General features: G+C 38.8%; 1 protein-coding gene across 1 annotated transcript in view; it reads left to right on the top strand.

Moving 5' to 3' along the window:
- Positions 1 to 883: 883 nt before the first annotated feature.
- Positions 884 to 14552, top strand: part of LOC136883354 (uncharacterized) — a 39894-nt gene continuing 26225 nt past the window's right edge. The window contains exon 1 of the mRNA XM_067155606.2: positions 884 to 973. Coding sequence (XP_067011707.2) covers positions 896 to 973 — 78 coding nt within the window. The 5' untranslated portion in view covers positions 884 to 895. The remainder of the gene's footprint in view (positions 974 to 14552) is intronic.

Here is a 14552-nt window from a genome sequence, read left to right as displayed (position 1 = left end):
TACAACAACAACAACAATAATAATAATAATAATAATAATAATAATAATAATAATAATAATAATAATAATAATAACCGACTGCCCTCGGCTACCGTGGATGCGAATATTTTACTTGACATCACCTAGGTTACCTGCCTGTGATGTTCTGCTTTACTGGGAATCTACTGGGTAATCTATGGGTGAATGTTAATTAATTTTTTGGGTAAACACCAAAATGTATGTGCAGAGATCTTTTGCGCTTCGAAATTGTATGACTTAGAAAGCCGAATGGAGGTTTTGCGCTCTTCAAAATTTGAACTATCTCTGAAAAGTTAAAACCCTCCCATTTCGGATCTGGTAGCTCACACTCCACAGTGAGCTAAATAGAATTGTGAAATAGAAATACTAAACTTCTAATATGGGAAAGTTACAAGTTACATTCTGAGATTTCTTCCTATTCGTTTTTTTTTCTTGTGACAAGGAACAATCAATCCTTGCACATCTCAATATGAATATTGAACACGCAGGCAAAATATTCCATTCCTACACGGGAAATAATAGTGAGTTGCAGTGTATTACGTAACAAGAGATGACATTTTATATGCTCAAACGCCAGGGTTGAATTCAATAACAACTGTATCATTAACTCTCTCAGGCAGTACACACGCGATGATACAGCAAGAGATAATTCCCACGCTTCAGTTATTATCCATTGGCACATTGATACAATCTACTAACCTTTTGTATTACTCCCGGGAAGGTTTCAAATCGTCATTGTTAGCACGGTTTATGGGTAAGAAGTTAATCAACATGTTAGTTCTCCTATAATTCTATAGGATCTCCTATAGTATAATATCAGAGAGAATGACGCTTCATCTCTCAGTCTGCGAGGTGAACTCTTGCACTGAACGTCGATATGATTTTCGGTGCCTTGATTCTAACAATCAGTGCGTTATGTTTTACGACTGTTTCTGGTGGGTCAACAAAATTAGCCGTGAGTAACATTGTATTGTCCTAGATTATGTTCTATACAGTGCTGATAATCTGAATTAGAGATGGCTGCGGTAGGCCAGGAGAATGAAATATTGAGGGTATATTTCACGTCAGACGAAATACGCCCCCTGTTACGTATGCCAATCTCTCTCATCGGTGAACGATACAAAAACCTTTTGTCTGAACATATCCAGCCATTTCTTCACATCTCGCACCCTAAAGAAAACCTGCAGCAAGATAATCTGCCGAGTCATGTTTCCCGAAAGGTGGCCTATTGGTTCGTTGAACACTCCACTGATATGGGGATTACTGCATGGCCCCCAAGGTCACCCAACTTCAATCCTATTGAGTACCTCATGGATGATGTTGAGAGGGATGTGTGGTCCTTCGACCCTACTCCCACAAGTGGGCATGAGTAACAGGAGGCTGTGCAACGTCCAGGAATTAGTACGCGTTCCGAACGCGTTACTAAAATCACGCGCGTCGCTAAAGTTATCAGGACCAAAAGAAGAACGACACACATTAATATCCACATACCTCTAGTTCTGTTGCTCATCAGTGTATATCTGTTGTCTGTATGCAATTCATCAGTTACGGAGGAAATGTAGATTACACGCATTTAGCCAGGTTTCTTATGATTATAACGCGTAGAACTATTGTATGGCTGTTTTATGTATTGGAGAAGAAGAGTTTAATTGTTTGTAACACTCACCAAGGAAACATACCTTAAATCGCATGACAAAATAGGGAACATGCATAATTTTCAAAAATATTTTGTTTGAAAAGTACACCAATGAAATAGTACGTAAACGTATTACATTGTGGTAAGTTGCCTTGTTTTCTACCATTTAAAAATGTTCAGAAGTGCCTTTCCGCAAGGCGAGTGAAACGGCCTCTGGCGTAAGCGGCGCGCTGTGACGTCACGATCCAGTACCGCATGCAGCTGTACCAGCCATTGTGCATCAGCCGTTACTAAAAGCCGATTGTGTATTATTCGTGATCGCGAATAACTTCAAAATGACAGAAGAAAGGTTCAAAACAGCACAGTCAGACAATCTACCATGTGTAGATGTCATCATTCTTGAAAAATAGTGACTTTTGTGGCCGCAGAAATTCGCGGATAAAAAGCAAGTTTGTAAGTGGCATCTTTTATATGCGTGCAATGTACTGTAACTCATAGTATTAGGATAACAACGAACCTGGATAGAAATCACATCGCTTTCAGCATTCCCTTCTAGACTGATTCCCATATTAAAAAACAACGTTACATTTTCGGGCTTTCAGCATTAGTAAAGTAAGAAATCGGATTTCAGCAGTAACATAAACATATAGGTAGCATTATAGTACTAGTCTGCCTCTGTGGTGTAGTGGTTAATGTGATTAGCTGCCACCCCCGGAGGCCCGGTTTCGATTCCCGGCTCTGCCATGAAAGTTGAAAACAAACAGTACGAGGGCTGGAACGGGGTCTACTCAGCCTCGGGAGGTCAACTGAGTAGATGAGTTTCGAATCCCACCTCAGCCATCCTCGAAGTGGTTTTTCGTATTTTTCCACTTCTCCTCCAGGGACCTAAGGCCACGTCCTTTTCCTTCCCTCTTCCTTGTCTATCCCTTCCGATCTTCCCACCCTCCAACAAGGCCCATGTTGAGCATAGCAGTTGAGGCCGCCTGGGCGAGGTAATGGCCCTCCTCACCAGTTGTATCACCACACCCAAAGTCTCACGCTCCAGGACACTGCCCTTGAAGCGGTAGAGGTGAAATCCCTCGCTGAATACGAGGGAAAAACCAACCCTGAAGGATAAACTGATTAAGAAAGAAAGATAGAAGGAAAGAAAGAAAGATCATAGTACTATAACCTATCATTCCCGAAAAAAGATATATTCATGGTTGGGGCAACTGGCCTACCCACTTCCAGGGCTCATGAAAGAGAAACATTAAATATCTTGGTGGAGGGAAAAAGTTAAACTTGATAACGATAATATGACTTCATCTAGTTTTCACAAGTCGGGCTGAGTGGTTCAGACCGTTGAGGTGCTGGCCTTCTGACCCCAACTTGGCAGGTTCGATCCTGGTTCAGTCCGGCAGTAGTTGAAGATGCTCAAATACGTCACCCTCGTGTCGGTAGATTTACTGGCACGTAAAAGAACTCCTGCAGAACTAAATTCCTGCATATCGGCGTCTCCGAAAACCGTAGAAGTAGTTAGCGTGGCGTAAAGCCAATAACATTAATTACATTTGGCTTTTAACAAGCTGAGCATATCACGCAAGAAAAGTGTCTTGATGACATTTTAGTCGTTCAATACAGGAATGTCTTTGGGTGCTGTGACTTTTACCCTTTTCCTTTTTTGCTATTCACTTTACGTTGCACCGTCACAGATAGGCGACGATTGGACAGGAAAGGCCTAGGAATGGGAAGGTAGCGGCCGTGGTCTTAATTAAGGTACAGCCTCGGCATTTGCCTGGTGTGAAAATGAGAAACCACGGAAAACCAAGTTCAGGGCTGCCGACAGTGGGGTTCGAACCCACTATCTCCCGGATGCGAGCTCACAGCTGCGTGCTCCTAACCGCACGGCCAACTCGCCCGGTATGTTTACCCTTCGGTTTATTGACTTGGCTTGTATAACCTAAAACTTAGGTTAAGTTGGATAATATTTTAAACATCAGCATCACTATTTTCACCTGTGTGCAATTATATTATTTATTTCATTAATATTATGACAATTATTACAATTGAGCATTGTTAACTTATAAGACCCCAACAGACAAGCATTGGTTTTGTGTAGAGATATACATTTGTTAAATTCACGTTGTTTTCTTTCATGATGTACACGCCTATTTTTTGTTATATTATAGAGTATTTAGCTATAGCCTAAGTTTCTTTACAAATGTAAGCTCTTCAATAAAGACAAATAACTGTTGCATGCCAAGATAAATTGGTATAATTAGAGCTGTCAATATGGTTCATAACCCCTTTGATTTATTATCTTGACGTGGATCACCCAAAACATAGGTTAGGTTTGGAGAATACTTTAATAATCAGCGTTAATTAACACACTGTTGATTACCTTCAGATTCCAAGATGTAATTGAAGCATTTAACTAAAGCATCATACATTAAAATTTAAAGTTTTACCACTAGAACAGCTGACATGGAAAAGTGATTGAAAATTCAAACAAATTCAACTTACGTTAAAATGATCTTTAAAAAAAAATAAACTGTAGACTTTTTCTATATAATACCCGCATTTCTCCGGCTCGCCAAAATCCATTTCTCCCTAGTTTTAGCGTCTTTGGAACATTTATAAACAATTTGTTTGGAATGGTATGCGATGTGCTATTACACATCGGAACTATATACCATTTATAAGTTTTCTGCCTCACTGTCTGCGCAGGATTCATATTAAGCCTAAAGTATATCACTCAGATTATTATCCAATGTACAGACCACGAATTTAACTATACCAGACACTAACATAAAGTAGAAATACGCAAAGTGTATCTTGCTTCTCACAGCACACTATGTGTTATTTCGTCTGCTAATTCAGTCAACCTGTACGATGACGTCAGGCCAATGAGGTCGCGTACTTGCGTCACGTGAAATTTTCGTACTTTAATTTAGATTTTTATCATGTTTGGAGTTATTATTTGTACATTCTGATCACATTTTTAAATTCTGCATGAAATTTTGAATCAGATTAGCATATTTTTAATTAAAACCCCGGCTCATGCATGTTCCCTATTTTACACTACGAAGGGAAAAAGCGGGAGGGAGAGAAATATCAATTTTTAATCGTAGACTTCAGTGCCATCTGTTAGTCTGATCCTTGAACTACGTGATGAAAAGAGTGACCGTGATGTGACCATACGGAAAAGTCTTTTAAAAACTTGGAAACAAGCTGTGTAGTCTAACCATCGCCCTCTTTTATGACTACGCTAATACGCCTTCTCATTCGCCCAGTCACACATGTAAACGAGCGAACACGGCGTAGTTACCAGTTTAGACGCTTGAAGCGCTGAGAAGCTAGCATTGGTCTGCTTGACGAGACACGCTCAGTGATCATTGCTAAGAGTGCTGGTGTAATTTGAGCCTGTATTTGCCTTATATGGTTATTTCTTTGGTCGTGAACGGTTTTAAATTTATGTACATAATATTGTTTACTGCTGTGTGCCGTAATGTAAGATGGCAAGCAGATCGGGAAGTGGGATTTCGTTTCATGAATTTCCTCTCAACGAGCAACAACGTTATAAATGACTAAATGTTATTTCAAGAAAGGATTTCTCGCCGAATTTCAATTCAAGATCATCGAAACGATAAGTTTGCCACGCCGAATAAATCTACACTATCACGCTACGTAGCAGATATACACTGCGAGACTGGAATAACACGCTTAGTAAAGGAGCGCCCCTTAACAGAAAGTCAGTTCCTAAATGAGGCAGAGAGATTGTGATTGTCGGTAGTCCATCGAACAGCAGATGTTATATGACAAGAAACTCGACACCTCTTTCAACAGAAAGACGCTTCATTCTATGTTGAACGAATAAAAACTACTCAAGGTGACCGTCATCCAAGCGAAAGTAGAAATCGAATTACCCTAGTTAATAACAGATTTAGTTTTATAATTTCTGCTGTGACTACAAAATAAAAGTTACAGCGGCATTTTTTTCTCCTTTAAGAGGCTTTTAGGTACAGAGCTACATACTTTAACACTCAAAACAATGAAGGAAGTCGAAGTTTGCGGTTTTTTCGTGTTGCGCATTGTGAGTGACAATCATAAGACTAATGTTAGCAGGATAAGAATGTCTTCTTCAAAACACATAAACCGAAAATCTATCATCCTGTTGATAGTAAAATGCCTCTTCTTGCTTTCGACAAATGGCACATTCTGAAAAGTAAGAAATTCTTTACTTAAAAAAATCTATGTTCGATGGTTCCCAGGATATAAATGGTGATTTTATCAAGAAACTGTATGAGATGCAATCAAATGAAACTGTCAAACCTGTTTATTTTTCTTTCATGCAAAAACATCGAGCCGTCTAAGTTTAAGAAAATAAATGCGCTGCGCGCGAAAGGTATTTTCGCGACTGAAGTAATAACAGCTCTATAATATTTAAAAGACCATTCGTATACAGATACGCACGATTTTTAATGCTTGTACCGCTGTCAAATACAAGTTATCGATAAAAAATTGATTCGACATACGTGTCAGTTACACGAATGATGCAACATTGCTGCCGGACAAGATGCTTGATTCTTTTGACAAGACCAAGGTGTTCAACAGTGCTAATGGACTTGATTTATAAAAGAGATGAAAACAGCAGGCTGCAGTGCCCACCTCATTTGCCACCTTGGATTTTGAAAGTTATTCATGATTTTGTATTGCAAGCACAAACATTTGTGCATAAAAATCCTGTTGCGTCTACGGGTGACAATGTAGTGCCTGTGTTTCGTGATTTTCCTCACTTCAGTTGTCCTAATATCGGACATTCATAGTTATTGAGTGAAGTTATTTGCGAGTGTGCTCTTCCTGTATTCTTAAATAACATAGCCACATAAATAACAGAGATCTTTGAAAGATCTGAACGCGAGAACGCGAAACACTTAAACAGAAAAGTGTGGGAAATTATTTATTTTCTACCTACAGTTAACATTATTTTGTATTTTTCCCCTGCGGAGGGAAACGTTCTTCTCTGAATTTCTTTATTAAGGTGTAAGGTGTGATAAAAATATGTTTATTGAGTGATTGGCTTTATATTTGAACAGAAATATACAAAACACTTAACGTGTGCTGTAATGAACAATTGTGTTTCAATGCCAGCGAAGCAGCGCTCGGTGATAGAAATGGGAACTAGAGCCATATCGCTCATATTGCTGTATTGGGAAGGCGTACTAGCGCAGTCACAGTAGAGGGCGATGGTCTTTTTTTTTTTTTTTTTTTTTTTTTGCTAGTTGCTTTACGTCGCACCAACACAGATAGGTCTTATGGCGACGCTGGGACAGGGAAGGGCTAGGAGTGGGAAGGAAGCGGCCGTGGCCTTAATTAAGGTACAGCCCCAGCATTTGCCTGGTGTGAAAATGGGAAACCACGGAAAACCATTTTCAGGGCTGCCGACAGTGGGGTTCGAACCTACTATCTCCCGAATACTGGATACTGGCCGCACTTAAGCGGCTGCAGCTATCGAGCTCGGTGAGGGCGATGGTCTAACAAAACCATACCTTAAGTTACCATGGGAATTTAACATTGAGGTCTTAAGGTATGGTTTCTTAAATGAAGTTCCTGCATTGTCTTCATGTACCAAAATATGAAATAACCATCTTGTGAATCAAGATTATTATTACTAAGAGTATGGAGTTTACATAATGGACAAGTATATTCAATATTATAGAAAAGAAAAACCTGAAAAGAATACATGGTACTAAATAGGGAACAATTACACATGGATATCTAAATTAATTATCCACTGCACTAGGGACACTGAGACATCAGCAAAGTCTTTCCGGTCTCCACCATAAGCACGCAAAGGACATTCGTCCATTATATGATGCATGGTCTGGACCAATGCACCACAATCACACGCTGGAGAGTCCCTGAAGCCCCATTGGTGAAGGGAGAATGCAGATCTTCCATAATTAATGCGAAACCTGTTTAGTGATGCCCACGTTCTTCTTGGCAAACTGAAACCAGCTGGGGCGTGATTTGGATTAAAGAGATTTGGCCACTCCGGAGCTGTACGAAACCATTGCTCTTTCCATTCCTCTTTTAAATTGAAACCAGCATCCATTAGATTCTTAGCTGTTTTCATCGGTGGCTTACGGGATTTCAGCCTTTGTCTCCAGAGATCTGCAACATCTCTATGGATAGGTAGAGTTGGATTGGACATGATCTTATCATATTCTTGAACAAGAGCTCTTAAACGTCGCAGGCTTGGTGGAGCAATGTGGGACAGGACTGGCAGCCAGTGCGTTGCAGTAGGCTTCAGATTACCAGAGATGATACGCATGGTGGTGTTAAGTTGTACATCGACCTTTTTCACGTGGCAACTGTTAAGCCATACTGAAGAGCAGTATTCTGCTGCAGAATACACTACGCCAAGCGCAGTACGTCGTAATATGTCCGCTGAAGCACCCCATGAAGTTCCACGCAATTTAAATAGAACATTATTACGTGATCTCAACTTAGATCCGAGGTTTTCAAGATGCTTTCTATAACATAGGGTTTGGTGAAGCGTTACCCCGAGGTTCTTTGGATTAGGATTGTGCTTTAGAACTGAGATATTGAAGCATACTTGGAGTTTTGTATCAGCCAACTTGTTGTGGAGATGGAAGCAAGCAGATTCTGTCTTATTCATGCTGGGTTGTAGTCTCCAGTTTCGGAAGTAAGAGCTAAGTGTATTCAGGTCAGAAGTCAGGATGGCCTCGGCATCGCTGAAATCTGGATGTTGAATGGCAGTGGCTAGGTCGTCTGCATAAGAGAATTTTACTGATTTTGTCTCAGGAATATTCGATATGTAGAGATTGAATAGAAGAGGTGCCAATACTGATCCCTGGGGAAAGCCACTTTTTAGTTTCCTAGGACGACTAATGTCATCATACATGACGATAAGAAAGAGCCTTTCGGTTAGCATGTTGTTGACCAGTGTGGTTACAGTTTTGCAAGGGATAACTCGCTGCAGCTTCAACATCAATCGTTGCCTCCACACAGTATGATATGCAGCCTTTAGATCTACAAAGACTGCAGATGTTTTAGTACCCCTTTGAAAACCAGCCTCAGTGAGATGCATCAAGATAACCTACAGTTACAATCATAGAAATTTACTAGTTTTCATCTTTTATACGTGATAATTGTGCTGTGATTTATTTCTTGATGCTGACAACTGCTTCGCACAAAATAAAAATAACATTATCATGTGGAGAGTTATATCAGGTTTACATGAAGAAATGACTATTTCCTTTCTGCCAGTGGGTCACACGAATTATTTTCTTGACTGGACTTTTGGTTGATTATTTCAACCATGTTGGTTCAATCCTGTCCGTATTGACTTATATTAAGTTTTTATAAAACACTTTCCCTCCTTGTCAATACTTTATATTTTATTATACTTAATTACCGTACACGTAGCAGCTTACCTCGTAAGGACATTGACAGCAAGCAAAGGAGCAAGGACATGTTTGTTTGGTTCAGACTAGTGTAGTGTTACTTTAATTTTTTGATAAATTTGGTACCAGCTAAAACTGAAGAACTGAAGAAAATAGCTCGCATGGTCGGACGGGCTGAAGAGTAGAAATTTCCGATTTATGTGAAGGGTGTCAAAAATATAGGAGACTTAAGGAAGGAGAAATTTCTAGGTTTTATTTATTTTATGAATTGTGAATTATTATATTTTAAAGTGTTTACTAAATGGCATAGTAAGGTTAAATTTATACACAAAGAAACATTTTATTTCGTTTTAGAGCAGATTTCAGAGTTGGTTTTAAATTTTAGTGTGTAGTGACTAATTTAATAGGTTTTATTCATTTTAAGATTTGAAATTCTTCTATTTTAAAGATTTTACTAAATGATATAGTAAGTAAGTAAACAGTTGTGACATAAATAAATATTTTAACGATTTCAAGATTTATATATAATTGTTCTGTCGATAACTATATTTGTACAAATGTATCAAGTCCACAGATTTAGTCTGATGTTTTGGCACCGCTGAAGAAGAGAGTAGTTAGCTCTCGAAACATGTACGGTAATTAAGTATAATAAAATGTAATGTATTGACAAGGCGGGAAAGTATTTTATAGAAATTGGACTTTTGGTCTCATGAAAACTACGAATTCCTCTTTTGACTGGACCACCGCCGTCTCAATGAGACTGGACCTTTGGTCTCATGAAAAGGAAGTACCGCGTGAGAGATATTGTCTTGGTAATTTAAGATAACGCCACTGAGTCAAAACTTAACAAAGCTGTCTTCATCGTCAAAGAAACTGGAAATCTGTTAATAAATATGAATAACTGGAAACATGATTAAAAAAGAGTTCCTTACATTTCATCTTTCAGTTATTTTACTTTGAAAAAAAAGTTACCCGGGGTCAATACATGTAAACACAAATTGGACTGCCCAACTTCAATTGTAAAGATTTGCGAGGCAGATAATCTTCATCAGAATTTACTTAAGAAGTTGGAAGTAAAAGGCATGACTGCAGAAAGAACGAAATATCTGTTCAGCAACATTCGAGAGTACTGCGCAGCAGAAATGGGGAATTCGTTGTGCCAACGACCAGGTGACATTAAGGCCGTTGAACCTGGCCCAAGTAGCGGGACGGGTTATGTTCGCAAAAGGAAAAGCCATATGTATTTAGAACATTCCAGAAAAATGAGCACCGAGCTCGATAGCTGCAGTCGCTTAAATGCGGCCAGCATCCAGTATTCGGGAGATAGTGGGTTCGAACCCCACTGTCGGCAACCCTGAAGATGGTTTTCCGTGGTTTCCCATTTTCACACCAGGTAAATACTGGGGCTGTACCTTAATTAAAGCCATTGGCGCTTCCTTCCCATTCCTAGCCCTTTCCTGTCCCATCATCGCCATCTGTATTGGTACGACGTAAAGCAACTTGCAAAAATATGAACAACAATTCAGTTTTGTTATTACAGGATATAATATAGATTAGTAATGTAAATCATTAATTGTATACCTATTATGTGATGTTTCAGAACGATATTTTAAAATGTCTAATATTATTATTATTATTATTATTATTAATATCATCATCATCATCATCATTAGTGGACCCGTGCTGCTCCGCAGCATTCCTTTAGGTCAGATGAAATGAAACAGAATGAAATGAAATGGCGTATGGCTTTTAGTGCCGGGAGTGTCCGAGGACATGTTAGACTCGCCATGTGCAGGTCTTTTGTGTTAATATTCTTTGAGATATTGTCCAAATTGAGTAAAGTTAGGAAGGTGATAACGATCATGTAGTCGTGATGAATGTCTTAATTTCGATTATCGTATGAGTTCAGAAAATTTTTGTCGAAATAATAATAATAATAATATTTACCGCGGGATAAAATTTTTCTATGTTAAAAGTGTATTTAACACTTTTGTTCAATAAGGTTTGCGTGTGTCTCCAAATCCATTGAAATCTGATAAAGTTATGTTTTATTCATGGGAAGTTTAATTTTGTGACATCGTGTATGTCGGTGATATGGGAAATCACGGTATGTTGTTGTATTCCTGAGCTCAGAAAGTTGTAGTAAAAATAAAATGAAAAATAATTTTTATAAAAGTTGTTTGTCACGGGAGGATTGAGGTTTGAAAAGTCTTGGAACAGAAAGAAAGGAGATTGTGTCGGAATTTGCTTTATGTTGAGATAAGAGTTGTATAGATATTGAAGGCAGAGGAAGCCTGTATTTCATGCGATGCCGCCGTGAGAAGGCGATGAGAATGAATTTTTGAGACAGGCTATATTTGTTGATAGCGAAGAACTTTTGAGACAGGCTGTATGTGGCAGGCTGTAGTATATTCCGCTAATAATCCGTAACAGCTGACTAGGAGAAAGTTGGTTCGAAATGAGTATTGTGAGAGGCACAGTAAGATTTCAAGTTAAAATCCCAAGTGACAAACAATTTCTGTTGAAGGTTGTAGTTCTTGATAGTAAAATCCAAGTGGCTAGTTTACGTAAAGTCAGCATAATGACTATTATTTTATACAACCTCAAGGGTAGAAGAGCATTCTTAATACACGGTTGGTGTTATTTGACTGTAATGACAAGTTTCCAATCAGTAAAGTTCATAAATTACGAGATAATTTATCATTAAATCGGAAACAATGTGGGATGACATATTGGACGTTATTAAAACGATATGTTTGGCTGTGTAGATTCATTGAATTTCGCTTCACTGGATAGTTAATGGATATGGATATTTGGAATAATGAGATGATAGGAGATTTGAGGGCTTCACCCTAAAATTACAGTGTAAATTTTTGCGGTGGTGATGATTACTGTTTTTGGCGATATTCACGTAATATTAGACGTGTGTTGGAAGTCATTATTATTTTTCCAAACTTCATTGCGCATGCCGAGATCTTGTTTGAGTTGTGGATTGCTTGCCACGCGTTATTTATTTTCAATTTCACATTTTAGTAACAAGATAGGGACTTAGTTGCATTTCCCGACTTGCGTTCATTCTGTGGGACGATTCGTTTCATTGTGTGCTATTAGTTTCGACAAGGTTTACAGCTGAAATATCTAAGAGTGTGTTTGAAGTTACGATTTCGCCTGATATGCTAGAGGAAGCGCATACGACCCAATTTCCGCTCGACAATAGATTTAGGACGTCACATGTTATCCTAGGAGTATATTGATGATGAGACGTCCTAGTTCACGCTCAACGATAGGTTTAGGAAGGTGTGTGTATGTACATAGAGGTTAGTGTTAGGGTTTGCAGACATTAGGTAGGCCCGACGATAGGTTTAGGATGGCAGCTGTATATACTCAAGTCTTGGAGTAGATGTTTTTGCGAAGTGACTTGAGCGATGGTAGTGTCTTCAGTAGTGTGTGCGATGCGAAGGGTGTTAGCTAAGTAATATTGATGCCATGCTTGCGCGCAGCCCTCACCAGCTGGAAGGTGTTTACCTAAGATTATGGAACCACTAATGGCCTGAACGTGAGGGTTGTCCAATACTGGGTACTGAGCTAACGGTGATTGAATATTATTGCAGTTCGCCATGCGTGTTTGAGTTCATTGAACTTCAGTACCGGTATTTTATTTTACGGACTTAATTATTTTGTCGTTCTGGCGTCCGAGTGCTTTGCTAGTGTGCGTGTTGACAGGTGAGACTTGAGTTACGAATGCGGGTTCGATTCGTCAGCCGGTAATATATTTTATTTTCAATTTTGTCGTTCTTTCATTTTTATACGTAGTTGAGTGTGGCCAATTGATAACTTTGTAGGTAGTGTATTGGGACAACAATTAGTAGATGGACCTGTGATGGTAGTTATTGTTATAAAGGAAAGATTTCTTAGGTTTTCATTTTATTTACCATGTGGACTTGTAATTTTATTAAGCGTAACGTAACCGTTTCTAACCTGAGAGTTGGTTTTATAATAATATTTTTCAAGTGATTTACCACTTTTTATTTAACTTCAGTGTTTGGCATTCCTTCTAAATGCGTGATGAATAAGTGTTTCGTGCATTTCGCAGTTTTGTTCCTTCAGAACGACGTAACGTAAGATCCTCTCGGATCGTGTTGTTGTTGGTTCCTTTTGAACAGCTGTTTGGGTGATGAACGTTTCGGCATCGGGAGTATTATATAACCTAAGGGTGTCATGAAATGACAATACATGGTGGAATTTTGTTTTCAATTGTGAATGCTGCTGTTAACTTGTAGTGAACACCATGTTTTCCAATAATATCTCGCAACCTATCCAAAGCAACTGATAGTCAATTTGGTTCGATTAAGGGTCAATTCGGCGGGTGTTTCCGTATCCGACAGGGTATTTGACTGGTGGATAACCTTAATTAAGAGTAAATCTGGAACTCTATTTGTTGAAGGTCAGATTTTCCACGGATGGTGTGGATTAATTCTCAGTTATCGTTTGGATCAATAGGTGCCCGATTTTCAGGTTTTTTCCACATTTTCAGTTTCGCTGTCTTCTAATCTGTGAGATTTCTACTTCTCTCCGAAGAAAATTCTTCGATATAGTAATCAATAAAAATAACGCCATGCAATGTGACTGCGTTTGAAACATTTAATATTTTTTTTGATCAAGGATTTATATAAATAAAAAAAATTTGTGCAGTTAATTGATTCAATAAAAGTTAATAAGCACACATTTGCTCCTCATTTCAAGTATTTAGGCTCTCTTCTGAACCCCATCGTTTGGTTAAGATCGTGACCGAATTATTCCTGCAACGACCCCAAGATTTAAGAGTTCAATATTGCTCTACTGCAGCAGCTGTGGCCGACCAACGATGGAATGGTAAGTCAAGGGTTCAATATACCAACACGATCTAAAGTTTGTCCTTGAGCTTTATTAATCGTCATGCTAATTGCAAGGAGAATAGGAAACTGGCTTCTTTAAAGTTAAATGGCAGTAGTGTTGATGGTGTTAAATCCATTCTAGGAACGAAAATTCTCTGTCGCACACTTAACTCCGTAATGATTTCGAGATCCAAATAACTGTCATGAATTTTTCGTACAATTAATCTTGTTCCGTTCAGAAGCTTTGTGAAGCATTTAATTTTCTTAATAACATTATAATTGCTCCAGGTTTTAATTTAAGGGCATTAGGAGGCAAGCTACTTAATTCTAAGCTATTCAGAAACACTATAGGGAATTGCAGAGTTTCATTTCCATGTTAAGTAATTTAGTTACCAGGTGAGTTGGCCGTGCATTTAGGGACACGTGGCTGTGAGCTTGCATCCGGGAGATGTTGGGTTCGATCCCTGCTGTCGGCAGCCCTGAAGATGATTTTACGTGGATTCCCATTTTCACACAAAGCAAATTCTGGGGCTGTAACTGAATTAAGTCTACGGCCGCGTCCTTCCCACTACTAGTCTTTTCCTATCCCATCGTCGCCATAAAACCTATTTGTGT

The sequence above is a fragment of the Anabrus simplex genome, chromosome 11 (assembly GCF_040414725.1).
Source record: "Anabrus simplex isolate iqAnaSimp1 chromosome 11, ASM4041472v1, whole genome shotgun sequence".
Lineage (NCBI taxonomy): Eukaryota > Metazoa > Arthropoda > Insecta > Orthoptera > Tettigoniidae > Anabrus > Anabrus simplex.
Note: the sequence above shows the minus strand (reverse complement) of the source record. Positions and strands in the feature narration are given on the sequence as shown.